The sequence below is a fragment of the Arvicanthis niloticus genome, chromosome 15 (assembly GCF_011762505.2).
Source record: "Arvicanthis niloticus isolate mArvNil1 chromosome 15, mArvNil1.pat.X, whole genome shotgun sequence".
NCBI classification, from domain to species: domain Eukaryota; kingdom Metazoa; phylum Chordata; class Mammalia; order Rodentia; family Muridae; genus Arvicanthis; species Arvicanthis niloticus.
In genome coordinates, this window is record NC_047672.1 from 72,773,664 (window position 1) to 72,787,535 (window position 13,872).

Genomic DNA, 13,872 nt, shown 5'->3' on the forward strand with positions numbered 1-13,872 from the left:
GCAATTCTCAACTTCATAAAATAAAAAACAAAGGATAGCCAAAACAATCCTGGACAATAAAAGAACTTCGGGAGAAATCACCATCCCTGACCTCAAGCAATAGTGGTTAAAAAAAAACTGTATGATACTGATACAAAAACAGACACACTGATCAAAGAAATTGATTCAAAGAGCCCAAAACAAACTCACATAACTATGAACACTTGATCTTTGACAAAGAAGCCAAAACCATACAGTGAAAAAAAGAAAGCACCTTCAATAAATGGTGCTGGTCTGACTGGCAGTTGGTATGTAGAATGAAAATAGATCCATATTTATCACCTTGCACAAAGCTCAAGTCCAAGTGGATCAAGGTCTTCAACATAAAACCAGATATATTGAGTCTAATAGAAGAGAAAGTGAGAAGGAGCCATGAACACATTGGCATAGGGAAAATTTCCTGAACAGAGCACCAATGTGTTCTAAGGTCAAAACTTTGGCTCTAAGATCAAATATTGATAAATGGGACCTCATGAAACTGAAAAGCTTTTGTAAGGCAAAGGACACTGTCAATAGGACAAAACAGCAGCCTACAGTTTGGGAAAAGATCTTCACTAACTCTACATATGGCAGAGGCCGTGGAGGAAGGGGAACACTCCTCCATTGCTTGTAGGAATGAAAACTTGTACAACCACTTTGGAAAACAAAGTGTGTGTGTGTGTGTGTGTGTGTGTGTGTGTTGTGTGTGTAGCAATTAGATTTGCTCCACAGGCAGTTGTATTGTTCAATAATACATAGTGGGCCTCTTTAATATGGGTGTGTTTTTTTTTCTTGTCTTTTTACACTGGTTATGAAATCTATGTGTAGCAGACACTATGTACGTTATCTTTTATTCTTAGCCATACTCTACTTATTTGTATTGTCCTTATTTTCTATATAAGGAAATTTAAAAAACATGGTTCAAAGATTCTTCTAATATCTCAAAATTCAGAAATAGTTGAGTCAATATCTCCAGACCAATTTTTTTTCAGGACCTAACAACATCCTTTACAATAGCTTGGTGTAATAGTCTTCTCTTTAAGCACGAATTTTCTTATTCTTTAATTTCAAGGCTTTGCTAACATCTTGCTTCCAAGTGCCGTGTAAATACACGTGCAAGAATAGTTATTTTTATTCCAATTACCCTCACTAACACTCGAATACTTCCACTTTTAGTTTCAAGCTTGCAAAGAAAAACAAAAAATTATTCTACTTATTCAGTTCCACAGAGTTCTCATTGCCCACTTTCTCGCCAGAGGAAAGCCTCTTTTTTTTTTTTTTTTAGAACACGCCTATCTCTCGGTACTTTTATGTGTGCGGCTTTCTAGAGGGAACTGAAGCCACCGAAGGTGGGTGGTGAGATGCCCTCAGGACACCTCCCTGCCCTTCAGCTGGTCCTGCGGGTTTTTGGCTGGAAAGCACAGGCTAGAGCGGGAACCGAGCCGACCACTGAGAACCGCCGGCGGGAGACTAGAGCGGCCCACATTGTCGCGGGGCCAGTGACGTCACTCGACCGCGCCCGCTCCTCCCTCAGCTCGGGCTTCGGCAGGAAAGCTCGCAGTTGTGTTACGTGAAATACGCCGAGTGAGCGGTCCTTGGCTGACCCGCGGCCAACTGTTCTTCAGGATCAGGTGGTGCCCGCCAAAATGTCTCAGTTGGAGAGCATGGTCCTCTGTCGAGAGGCCCAAGTGTCCACTTTGAAGTCCCTGTTTGGAGAGGTATTGTAGTCAGATTGCTTCCCAAATTCCAGAGGCGAACGGGTCCTTGATCTGTTCATTTTGGGAGGAATGCTGTGTGAATTGCGAGGCGGTAGTCTATCCCTTATGTTAAGATGGAGGTGCTGTAGGACTGTCCCTCACTTACCCAAAGAAACGTCACAGTCCATTTCAAAGGAGAGTGCAGAGGAAGAGCTGGCCTGCTCTACAGGACGTTGGCTAGGGAGTGATCCTTTTACTTAGACCCCACTTTGGAGATTTTGTAAGCCCCAAATAGCTACTGCAAGTTGCTGCTGAACGGGGTTTAACCCGGAAGTCTGTTTGCATAACCAGGAAGTCTGTTTGCAGAGTGTTTATTAAACGCAAGTTCGCCCTTTGGAGTGAGGTAGAGTTTGAGTCAGATACAGAGAGGAGATTGGCTTCAATGCCGATTAGGGTAACGCTGGGTTTTAGCCTTTAAAATCCTGCAGCTTTTCCAGAATTATAAAAGCCAGGAGAGGTCTCCCTTGGGGTTCTCTTCCTGCCTACCAGATGAGATGATTGAGAGGGGAGAGGTTATCCTCTGAAGCGAACACAGCTAGGGATTCCTTTTCATAGGCAGGGGTAGCATTCGTTTTTCTCATTTGCCTTGCGTTGTACTCATTAATTAGAATTAATTGCACTTGGATCTTGTCTGGAAAATGAGTAAATACAAATAGCCATTTAGTTTGCCCTTAAAAATGTACTGTAATGTAGCAGAGTTTTGGATGTGAGTCTGAGGTGGCAAGTGAAATATTCATGGGAAAGTACTTCCCTCCATCTAAAAGGAGTCATGTTAATAATTCTAGAGGTCAGCTGCATTTGTACTTTCCAGTTATAATGCTTTCAATTATAGTTACCTATATTATTGAAATATATACTTGTTTATGCTCTGTACATTCCTTCATTGGAATTGGTAAACCCAGATTACTCTAATCAAAAGTGCTCCCCTTTTTGAGGAGTACTTTATTAGCAAAATAAGATAGGTAGTGCTGATTTAGCAGTGGATCTCAGAAAAGGTTTTACCTTTGCTCTTCAAACTACGTTTAACAAAAATAATATTTTTTTTCTTCAAGGAAGTTTGCATGTGGAAAGTATACTATAGCAACTACAGAAGAAAAAGAAACTAGCTATGATCTTAGAAGATTAATTCATAAGTTGAGCAAGTGTGTATGGCACTGTGCCAGATTCTGTCTTGTGGCAGATGTTGGGGAAAAGTAAAGTGAAGAGTTGTGTAAGAGTTCATTTCAACTCTAGGTAACAATGTAAAAGTTGTTTACAGGAGGAATGTGCTGGTTAGTTTTATCCTCAACTTGACACACTTAAAGTTATCTGGGAAGAGAGACCCTAACTGAAAAAAATGCCTCCAACAGGTAGTCAGTAGGCAAGTCTGTAGGACATTTTCTTGATTAATGATTGATGTCGGAGGGTCCAGCCCACTGGGGACAGTGCCACCCCTGGGAAGGTGGTTAGGGTAGTGAAGAGCTGAACAAGTCAATAAGACACCTTCGTCCATAGCATGTGCTTCAGTTTCTGCTTCTAGATTCTTGCCTTGAATTCCTGTCCCAACTTTCCTTCATGATGAACTATAACTGTAAGCTGAAGTAAACCCTTTCCTCCGCAAGATGCTTTTGATCGTACTATTGATCAGAGCAATAGAAGCTAATATGGGCAGGGAATACTATATTAGGCACCAAACAGTAGATGTAGACAAAATGTGATAGGATTCCAGAACAGCAGACTTCATCTAGCTTTGGGAAAAAAACAAAAAAAAAAAAACAAAAAACAAAAAAACCAAAAAACTATTGAAGATTGTCATGACTTTCATTTTTGCTTATGAAATGATATCTGAAATTATTTTTTAAATGTTATGTCTCCCCAGTAGATTTTTGAATCCACCAGTCTACCCTGTTTTACACTGGTATCTGTGCTGTTCCGTAGCTTATAATTTTACAAGATAATTTTGTAAAGGAACACACTTCGAGTTGAATTTCAGCTCAGAGTATTAAGAATTTATATGCATGCACCACTGAAATAACTTGGGTTTAGTGTTGTTCTCTACCAATAAAACTTTAGTACAAGTTGGTAAATACTCATTTCTGGTTTCTTACAGACAGAACCTTGTCTTTTCTTTCCTAGAGACATCATTTCAGCTTTCCGTCCATCTTTATTTATGGACACACTGCCAGTGGGAAGACCTATGTAACACAAACATTGTTGAAAACTTTAGAGGTAAGAATAACCCTAGCCCTGAGGTTAATGGACCTTTATTCCTAAATTGCTAGAGACAGAATGAATCCAGACAGTTTATTCCAGTTTATATTTCTTTAGAGTGTCATCTACATAAAGCATTTCTGCCCAGATTTTGTTGGAATACTTTCAATGTGTATAATTTTTAAAAACCTATTTGTTATTAAATAACTTGAACCTTGATATTAAAGTTTCAAGTTGGGGCAAATTTTTATCTCTTTTGTTGTCTGGTAGTTGGATACACAAGTAATAGCTTCTTTTAAAAAATACTAGAATTTGCTTTTTTAACATAACAAAATATATCTTTTTCACTTTCTATTTGTAATATTGATTCTGATAATTCTGATTTTTCACACATGTAAAACTGTACATACTTTCCTCCTCTTTCCATATTTCCTATTTGAATGACTGAGTTGTTTTAATACTATTTTCTTATCCTTCTCCATGCAGTAAGCAATCTAGTAACTACATCCAATTGTAAAGTTATGACTTCGCCTGTATTTACACTTGTTCATTGCTACCTCCATTTTACATAGCATTGTTTTCTCCAAGGATTTCTACATGTCTCCTAATTACAATATATTCTTCATTCTGTAACCCATTCATACAAATATTCCTTAGCATCTTCAGAGCAATATTCAGATGATTTGCCCAAGGTAGAGTCTTGTAGACTCATGTTCTTCTTCTGGATTCACCACCCAGCGCCTTCTCTATCTGCAAACAAGGGCAAGTAGAGGTAACCCTTGGGATTGCTATGATAGTAAATGTTAACACATGAAAAATGAATTACAGTTCAGTATTATAAGCAGTTATAAAAGTTTCTTAGGTGCTGTTTATGAGTATTATCATATACCTGTTTATGTCCTAAGCAGTATCTATTGAGCAGGTATGGCTGTGATCTGCAGCAAGTGTGTACAGAGATGTACAGGCCACAGTTTCAGGTTGCTAACTCTGGTCTTGCTTTAGCTCCGAGGATGCATGTTTAAGATGGCCTGCTGAAAAACCCCTATCCCATGCCCCCTTTTCCTTTTTGCTTTTATACACTTTTTAAAAATGTTAATCAAAGGCTTTATAAGTTTGGTAATGCTCAATCAGAAGTGTAACCCAATATCCAACCTAGATAAATCAACTGTCTTTGACTGGTGGAGACACGTGAACATCTGTCTCCATATCCCCCCCCCTTCTCTCTCTTTCTCTCTCTTATCACCTAGCTTCTCTTCTCCTTCTTCTCTTCCTCTCCTTACTCCTCCCACCTTAGCTCCTCATACATATCACCCTTTCTGTTAAAATAAAACTTGGGGTTTTCTAGGTGGGGAAATGGGGAAAGGGGAAAGGGGGTGGCATCTGAAATGTAAATAAAATATCCAATAAAAATAATAATAATACAAAAAAAATCTGTGTTAAGGTTTTAGAAAGTTTTAAAATAGGAAATGCAATTCAAATCAAGATTAAAACTTTCATAGAATAAAATGATATTCATTTATTCCATTTATTAATATTTTGATCACAACATTTCAAGTCCTGTGGTGTTATCAATTACCAAATAATTTTTTTTTTTTTTTTTTTTTTTTTGGTTTTTTGAGACAGGGTTTCTCTGTATAGCCTGGGCTGTCCTGGAACTCACTCTGTAGACCAGGCTGGCCTCAAACTCAGAAATCCGCCTGCCTCTGCCTCCCAAGTGCTGGGATTAAAGGCGTGCGCCACCACAGCCCGGCACCAAATAAAAATTAAATGGCAATACATTCTTGAAAAAAAAAATGGCCTGCTGAGTTGGTCTGTATAGCTCCTGCTCTGTTTCAAACTGTGCCCTATGTTGCTTCCACTCCTTGGATGACTTTCCTCTACTTACCTGCTGTCCTTCTAGTATCCTCTTGATTGACAAATGTTTATGTTTCTTTTTTCTGCTTCTCTGGGAAGTACTTCCTGACTTCGAACACTATGTTAAAATGGACCCATTTTGTGGCTTTAACACTTTTAGCTTTATTGTATCACAATATTTAGTCTTAGCTGTGATTGTGTGTGTGAATATGTGTGTCCATGTGTTGTGTTTCCTGGATGTAATTTTTTTATATATTGTTTCTGCAAGCACAGTACTTGGCACATTTTAAGGTTTAAATATTAGTCTTTGATCCCAAAGAACAACTGGCATTTTAAATACACAGGTGCCGGAGTTTCATATCTGACTTTAGAATCTGAATGTACAAGGCCTTTGGTTTGTATATTTGGAAACTTGCATTTGAAAACTTGTCTATGAAGTATCCAGAAGATAAATGTTGAATAAAAGCATGAAAATCCAGTAAGGAAGTTGTATATTTAAGGGATGTGTTATGTTTTTAATACTTTATTATTTTTGCAGTCACTTAATCAGTGTAAGAATGGATCACTTCCATTTCTGTTATAGATACCCACATACTTAACATACTAGTAAGTAAACTTAAGTTCTCACTAGGGGTTTTAACATTCAAAAGCAGTTTTGTTTCTTTATAATAATGTTTTGAGAGAAAAATAAAAGTTTACTTGCCAGAGGAAAACAAATGAAAAATTCAAATCACTGAAGTGAGTTTAAGGAAGGAACTACCTGCAAAGGCTGAGAACATTCCAAAGGACTCAAGAAGGGACAGTAATTTATCATAGCCTTTATCACCCCCCAGACCTCAAGGAATCTTAGAGACACACTGTAGCCAAAGCTCACAAGACTTGCTGCCTTTCAAAAGCTGTACTCAGCTGGAGCCCTGGCTTTTACAGCACAATGAAGACACTGAAATACTGAGCTGCTTCCCTAATTGTGTGGATAGCCCCGGCCTTGTATTTTGATGATAATTCCCCTTTCCTGGGAAGGGCTGCAGAGGAGGAGTGAGTCCTTACACTGGTGAATTTTAGTGGACCTTCTGCCCACCTTAATTTGTAAAATAAAGGCTGGAGCCAGTGATTGGGCTGAAGGGGAGGTGGAGAAATAAAGGTTAGTGAGAAGAGAGCAGAGGGAGAGAGAGGAGGAGAGAGAAAATGATGAAGGAGGACAACAGGGGAAGCAGGAGGTAGAGGACAAACACAGGGTCTGAAAACCCTCAAGTTAAAAGGGTCTCATAGCTGGGGAATAGAGTAGTGATGTAGTGAATCTGCCCAATCTAGGCTTACAGAATATATTAATAATTATTGAGTTGTGTTTTCATTGACCGGTCTTATTTGGGTTGGAGATTTACTGCAACACCTAACAGCTCTGCTTCTGTCCCTAACTGCTACTTCCTGCAACTTCTCTAACCAGAGCCTGATGGTGTACTTTCCATGATCAGGTTTCTAGGGCATGGGGTACATAGAGTATAGATTCACAGAGGAAATTAGAGGTTATCCAACAAAACTTTGTTGTATATGTTTTGGTTACTCTGCTTTGCTTTTTGTTTTCAGCTCCCACATGCCTTTGTGAATTGTGTTGAATGTTTTACTTCGAGGCTACTTTTGGAACAAATTTTAAATAAGCTGAGTCATCTTAGTTCATCAGAGGCAGGGTGTTCTACAGAAATGACATGTGAAACACTTAATGACTTTGTCCGGTTGTTCAAGCACGTGACCAGCGCTGAGCAGCTCAAGGACCAGACTGTATATATTGTAAGTAATTTCACATGATTATATCATCTGTAACTTGAAAACTGCAACAGATACACTTCCATATATTTATTTTGAGTCTAATTTTTGGATAGTGCTCTGTGGAAGGTGCTTTTGTGATATAAAAATGTGTCAGAGCTGCTGTTAAAAGGGAGCTTTGCCTAACAGAAGAGTTATATATAACACATATTCACATAAGACACATGTAGACTATAAGAAGTGGTAGTAACCGTGGCATGCAAAGTGCTGATGTTCGTGATCCTGTATAGTTTCATGAGTGGTAAGATTTGAGACAGACCAAAGAGAATGAATTAGATTATTAGTTACTTTTCTCATTGTTGGGACCAGGTACCGAACAAAGGCAGCTTCAGGGAAGACAAGTTGGTATTGGTTTAATGGTTTAACATGGTGATTTTATTTTGGAGTGGTGAACATATAGGCAGTAGGTAAAATCGTGAGAATAGATTAAGTTATCAGTTCAGGTAGCTATAATACAGATGAGTCTTGGACCTGAGTCCTGTGGCATTGCATGTGTTTATGTGAATGTGAAGACCCCCAAACTCGGGAGACCCTTCCTCAAGTCTCAGGAAATCACGACTACCCAAAAATCACAAGAAACCATACCTGGATGCAATTAGCAGAGGTTTATTAGGGAGAAAGTTGGCTAGCCAAGGTCAAAACTGCTCGTCCATGCAGGAACAGAATTTTGACAAAAGGCCAGCAAGCTGAGGGTTTTTTTTTTTGTTTGTTTGTTTTTTTTTTTTTTTTTTTTTTAATAGCATGGGGTGGGGAAAGGAAGGAATTTTCCAGCGGTTACACATGATTGGTTGTTTTACAAATTTTGAACATCAGCAGGCTGTAACACTGGGAAAACCTCAAAGGGTGGGGGGGTAACCAAGAACAGTGGAATTCTTGCAACCACCCAGATGACTTACATCTTTCTCTGCAGTTAGGAATGTCTTCTTGCTTTGGGCCTTCCTTACCCTGAGGCTTGAGGAATGTTAATCCAGCAAGTGTTCTCTGATTCAGGGATAATGCCCTCCACCCAGAATGTGTCCTGGGGCAGTGAAAACCTGAAATCTTACATTCAGGTCCGCCTTCTGGAACTTGCATTCTTTTGCTCAGGTTTAGGGTAAAGAAAAAGCCTATATATATTTCATAAAATGGTCTTTATAATTTTTCACTCTACAAATGTTCCAGTGTTCAGAGAAGGAACAGACATGAAGACTGAGAAGTTAGCAATGTGCTAAGTCTATACACCAGATTACATCTGTGGCTCAGGCTTTAGTAGCAGCAATAAAAACAGAAGGAATCTGCTTTAAATGTGGAGACAGGACATTGGAATGCCCACAAAACTCCCTTCTCACAAAAGGTCCTAATGCTTCTAAGACAGTCTGTCCCCAGTGTCACAAAGGTTTCCACTGGAGAAAAGATCGTAACTCTCCCTACATGATAAAGGTGGTAAACCACTAAAGCCTTTAAACTTAAAAGGGTGCAGCCTTCCATCCCCACAGTAAGAGATAACTGCTCCTATAGAAGCCTTATAGGTGTCCAGCATCTCAAAAGACTCCCACCCAAAAATAACCATCAAAATACATAACAAGCCATCATCAACATTCCTCAACAGATAAAACTGACAATGGCCCTACCTGTCCTAGCTCTCAATTCAAAACCTTCTGCACACAGTAAACATTGCACACTCCACAGGGATTCCCCACAACCCTCAGGGCCAGAAAGAGTGTGTGATGTCTTTAGAAGCTTTGCCAGGCCTTTTCTTTTCCTGCTCTTTTAGGCACTTTCTTGTTGGGGCTCTTTTGGTGTGCAGCCACTGGTTTTTCTTCATTGCTGGCGTCTTCAGAACTTGTCTGATATGTGTGAGGTGATAAGAAAGCCAGGTGATAAGAACATACTCTAACGTGAGCTGTGGTTTTTTTTCCTTATGTTTCAGGGTTTCTTTGTTTAATACAATATTTCATGTTCTTAGTTTGACTTAGCAACCAGGACAAAACACGTCTTTTTTGTCTTGTAAGAAGAGAAGTATTTTTTTAATTCTAAAATTTCTTTATTTTACATGTATGGGTACCTTGCCAGCATGAAAGTCTATGTATCACATGTGTGCTCTGAGCCTGCAGTGGTCGGAAGAGAGCATTGTATCCCCTGGAACCAAAGTTATAGATGGTTGCAAACTTTCATGTGGTGCTGAGAATTCAACCCAGGTCATCTGGAAGAGCACCAAGTGCTCGTAACCTCTGAGCCATCTTTCTTGCTCCAAGTCAGTTTTTAAATTTTTAATGCAAATGCTAGTAAAGAATGCAGTGACTACTAATAATTACTACCATTTCTATGATGTATACTAAGATGACTCTTGTTTAACTCTCTGTTGCTTTTATACCAACAGTGCAAATGTTGAAAATGACAGGAAAAGACAAAGAGCATTTTAGTACTATAAAAATAGTTTCATAATGTAAGAACCAAATGAGGGCCATTTAAAATATAGGAGTTGAAATATCCAAGTATATAGAAGTTGTCTTAGAGAAGGATGATTCAAAGATGTAACTGATAGAAAGGAGGATTGGTCACAGACTATATGGCTGACTTTAGCAAATAGAACTTTCAGGGCTGCTGAAATGAGAAGGGAGAGCCAGGGTAAGAATGGGAGAGTGTTCTTGTTTCAGATCCCATAGACCAGAGAAAGTCCCCAACAAGCATGTGTTACTTGGCTAAACATCAAGGTAGAAATATGTACAGGCATATGGTGTAGAACATTTTTAAAGTAAATTTATAGAATGCTTGGTAACTATAGATTTGGAGACTTCAGTACTTAGGAAATAATACAGAAAGTTGGCTAAGATTTTTTTCTGTTTATTAAAATGGCTTACAAATTGAGAATCTACTAGAATACCTTACAGTAAATCATTAAGAAAGATATTTACATCTTAGTTTTCCTTTTGAATTGTAGTTATCTGATAATGTCTTTTAAAGAAGATTCATTAATTAGAATAATGAAATCATTAATTATAGCAGTTAATCAGATTAAAAGAATGAACTCTTAATTTGTTGGTTCTGCTTTGTGTTTTTTCATTAAAGTGATCAATTTTTTTAAGTTAGTCAGTGTTATAGATTAGAATTATTTAAATGGAGATTGATGGGAAATTTCCTAATGAGAGTGTGTAGTAGGAAAACAAATTTATGTGTTTATTGCAGTGAGTTGTAGTTTTAGTTTGTCTAAGTTAACTAGGAATTATATATTTTAAATATGATTATTTTCATATATTGTTACAAGCTCTCTGTTAGTAAAATGGATATAAAATATCTGAATTATTCAGGGACACTATATATCCTGAATCTTAATTTTATTCCTAATTTAAATGATTACGTAATTTACAATAAGATCTGTTAGTAGAGGTAAATGTTTATGATACTAAGATAGGCAGGCTCCTTTGTAGAAAAGGGGACTTTAGTTGTCTGCAGAAAATGCACCAGATAATGCAGAGCATCTTGGCATGTTTTAAAGCTAGGATGCTATCAATGACTGGAAAATGTGGGAGCCAATTTGAGGAGGATCAACAAGTTGACGATTAAAAACTGAGTTAAAGCAAGCAGGTACTGACTGGAAGCTTCCCCTGTCCCTAGCTCGTGTCAGATCAGGTGCTCTGCAGGCTGTGGGGTCTGGGGAAATCACAAACAGTCTTCCCAACTATAAGCCCAGTGAGCTACAGGAACACAGAGCCTGGCAAGACTGCCCACTGTTGTATAGGTGTTATAAATGCTTTGGAATAGCCCATCGCTATCTGATTATATAAAGGTCTATGATTCGCCAAAGAATGATACCCTGGACTTAAATAGTATGTAAACATAAAGAGTGTTTTATTCTTTTATTCTGTAGATGTCTCCCATGTTGGGGTCTCCCATTACCAAGATAAACCAGTTGAGCTTGTAGGCCGGATTTAAAGTACATTAGGGGAATTGTGGGTGGATGAGCTTTATCTTCCTTTATTCTAGGATTTTAGAACCATTATCAAGGTATGGAGGTTGGGAACTGGGTTGTTTTTTTCTAGTAACTGACTTGTCTGTGCTTGCCTGGACTTGCCTAGATCTTAGGCCTAGTGTCTTAAACTGCCAGTTTGAAGCCTGTCATGGACTCAGCCTAACCTTCTCAATTAGATTTAAGGCCTATTTTTGAGGAGGAAGCTATACTCTAAGTTGGTCAGAACCTGTGGCTGAAGATAATAATAATAGACCCAAAAGGAGAACCTATTATTGTTTCTTTGCTAAATGGACATAATATCAAACTGCCTTCTAAGTACTTACTTTTATACCGATTAATATAGCTGAGAACTCATTAGAGAAGGTGTCCCTAAAAAGGACATCTGTATCATAAGCCTCCATACACGGCTCAGAGAACAGTAGAATTTCGGGTAGAGATACTGTAAGAGCCAGAGGTTGGGAAAGCCAGTGACAAAGCAGTGTCTTCTGAATATAGCATCTGTTGAAATCATGAACTAACAGCAGCTTTAGTCATTAGTACAAGATTAAGCCCAGTCAGCATTCCATCATGGATGAGGGAGGAGCTAATGAGGTCCCTGTCCCTAAGTGAGGAGGAAATGGCAATTGATAACTGCTAAGGAAGGAAGAGTCAGCTTTCTTCAGGGCTGTGACCCCTGGTCGATTCATGCTCCAGTGAATGACTTCACAGTCAGGAGCATAGGCAGCACCAACTGTACTCAGGTACTTACAAGGAACAAGGGAAAACAAAACATGAAGTTTTGCAGTATGTGTGCAGCTGGCAGTCCAGGAGGAGTTTGAGAAGTGAGGGAGGCCCATGGTGAAAATACACTGTATACATGGACCAAGTTCTCAAAGAGTTAACTTGGAAACTTTTAGTGAGTTAATGAATGGAAACATTAGATGAATAGTTTAAAAAGTCATGGAACTCCAATTTGTTGGTTACCTTGTGAATGCAATTTACTGCACTACACTGTAGGCAAGTAATAGACCCAAGAGGATATCGGGTACTAACTTATGAACCCTGAAATAGTACTTTACTTGGAAAAAGGGTCTTCACACATGAAATTAAGTGAAGGATCTTAAGGTGAGGAGATTTACCCAGATTATCTGGGAGGAAGGCAGACTCTAATCCCAAATGTCAGAACATAAGAGGATCAGAAGGAAACTTAAGTGCACTATACAGGTGGACAAGACGAGACTGCAAACACTGTAGCAGATCAGTCAAAAGTTTGAGGATATTTCTTTGCCTTTAAGATTGGAATGTTGTAGGTAACATGACACAGCATTCCAGTACCACAGCCATCTGGACCAGGCTACCAGTAGGTGGAAAGGGCAGGAAATGAATTCTCTGCAGGAGCCACTGGAGTTATCATTGTGTTGCTCAGTGAGAGGGGTCTTCAGGGTTTTGACTTTGAAGAACTGTAAAAAAATGAATTTTAAGCCTTTAGGTCTATAGTAATAATAAAAAAAAAAAAAAAAAAAAAAAGCACAAACTCAGAAAAATTGATAATTGGGGGAATCAAGTATTTTTTTTTCCTATATGAACTCATACACTCATGAATCTTTAATTACCCATGATACTAATGTTGACTGGACATGTTTGGAGAGATTTGAGTATTATCATTAAACTTTTAAGTGTATGATACTGTGGCTGGTTGTATTTTTTAAAAGGCCCATGAACTCATTAGTCAGTATTAATAGTTGTTAATGTGACCAAACTCATCACCATTTTGCTGTTATATAATGTGATGTCATTTATAAGTGTTTACTGTGTATGTCTAATGTCTGTTGTAGTTACAACACAAGCATTATAACACTGAACAAAACTCAATCTTTGAGTTATCCAGCAATTTAAACACTACATTATATGTATAGCTGTAAAGTGTAATCAAGAAAACTTCTGCAATGAATTTTAGAATATATTTCTGTCTTTCTTGGTTAATAGAAACTTGCAGGATTTTGGGGTTTTGTTTGTTTGTTTGTTTGTTTGTTGGGTTTTTTAAGTGGGAAAATGCAGTCAGTACTTTATACTATGTGTTGGGTAGAACAATTAGAGAACAGCCTTTTAAACACAGCAATGACATGTTATCTCTTTGAGTATTTAGATTAAAATATGCTATTAATGATCTTTTTTTAAAGCTGAATCAGTTTAAAATATCTTGTTACAAATAATAGCCCTTTGGAAGTAAATTCAAATTTACTTTAAAAAGTTACAACTTTCCTTTGAAGCATAAAAAATTAAAAAAAAAAATCTTATAGTGCG

At 38.1% G+C, this 13,872-nt stretch overlaps 1 protein-coding gene across 1 annotated transcript in view; it reads left to right on the forward strand.

Annotated features, from left to right (window-relative positions):
- Window positions 1–1,521: 1,521 nt before the first annotated feature.
- Window positions 1,522–13,872, forward strand: part of Orc5 (origin recognition complex subunit 5) — a 54,903-nt gene continuing 42,552 nt past the window's right edge. Inside the window, exons 1-3 of the mRNA XM_034519733.2 lie at window positions 1,522–1,736; window positions 3,891–3,983; window positions 7,404–7,604. Coding sequence (XP_034375624.1) covers window positions 1,665–1,736; window positions 3,891–3,983; window positions 7,404–7,604 — 366 coding nt within the window. The 5' untranslated portion in view covers window positions 1,522–1,664. The remainder of the gene's footprint in view (window positions 1,737–3,890; window positions 3,984–7,403; window positions 7,605–13,872) is intronic.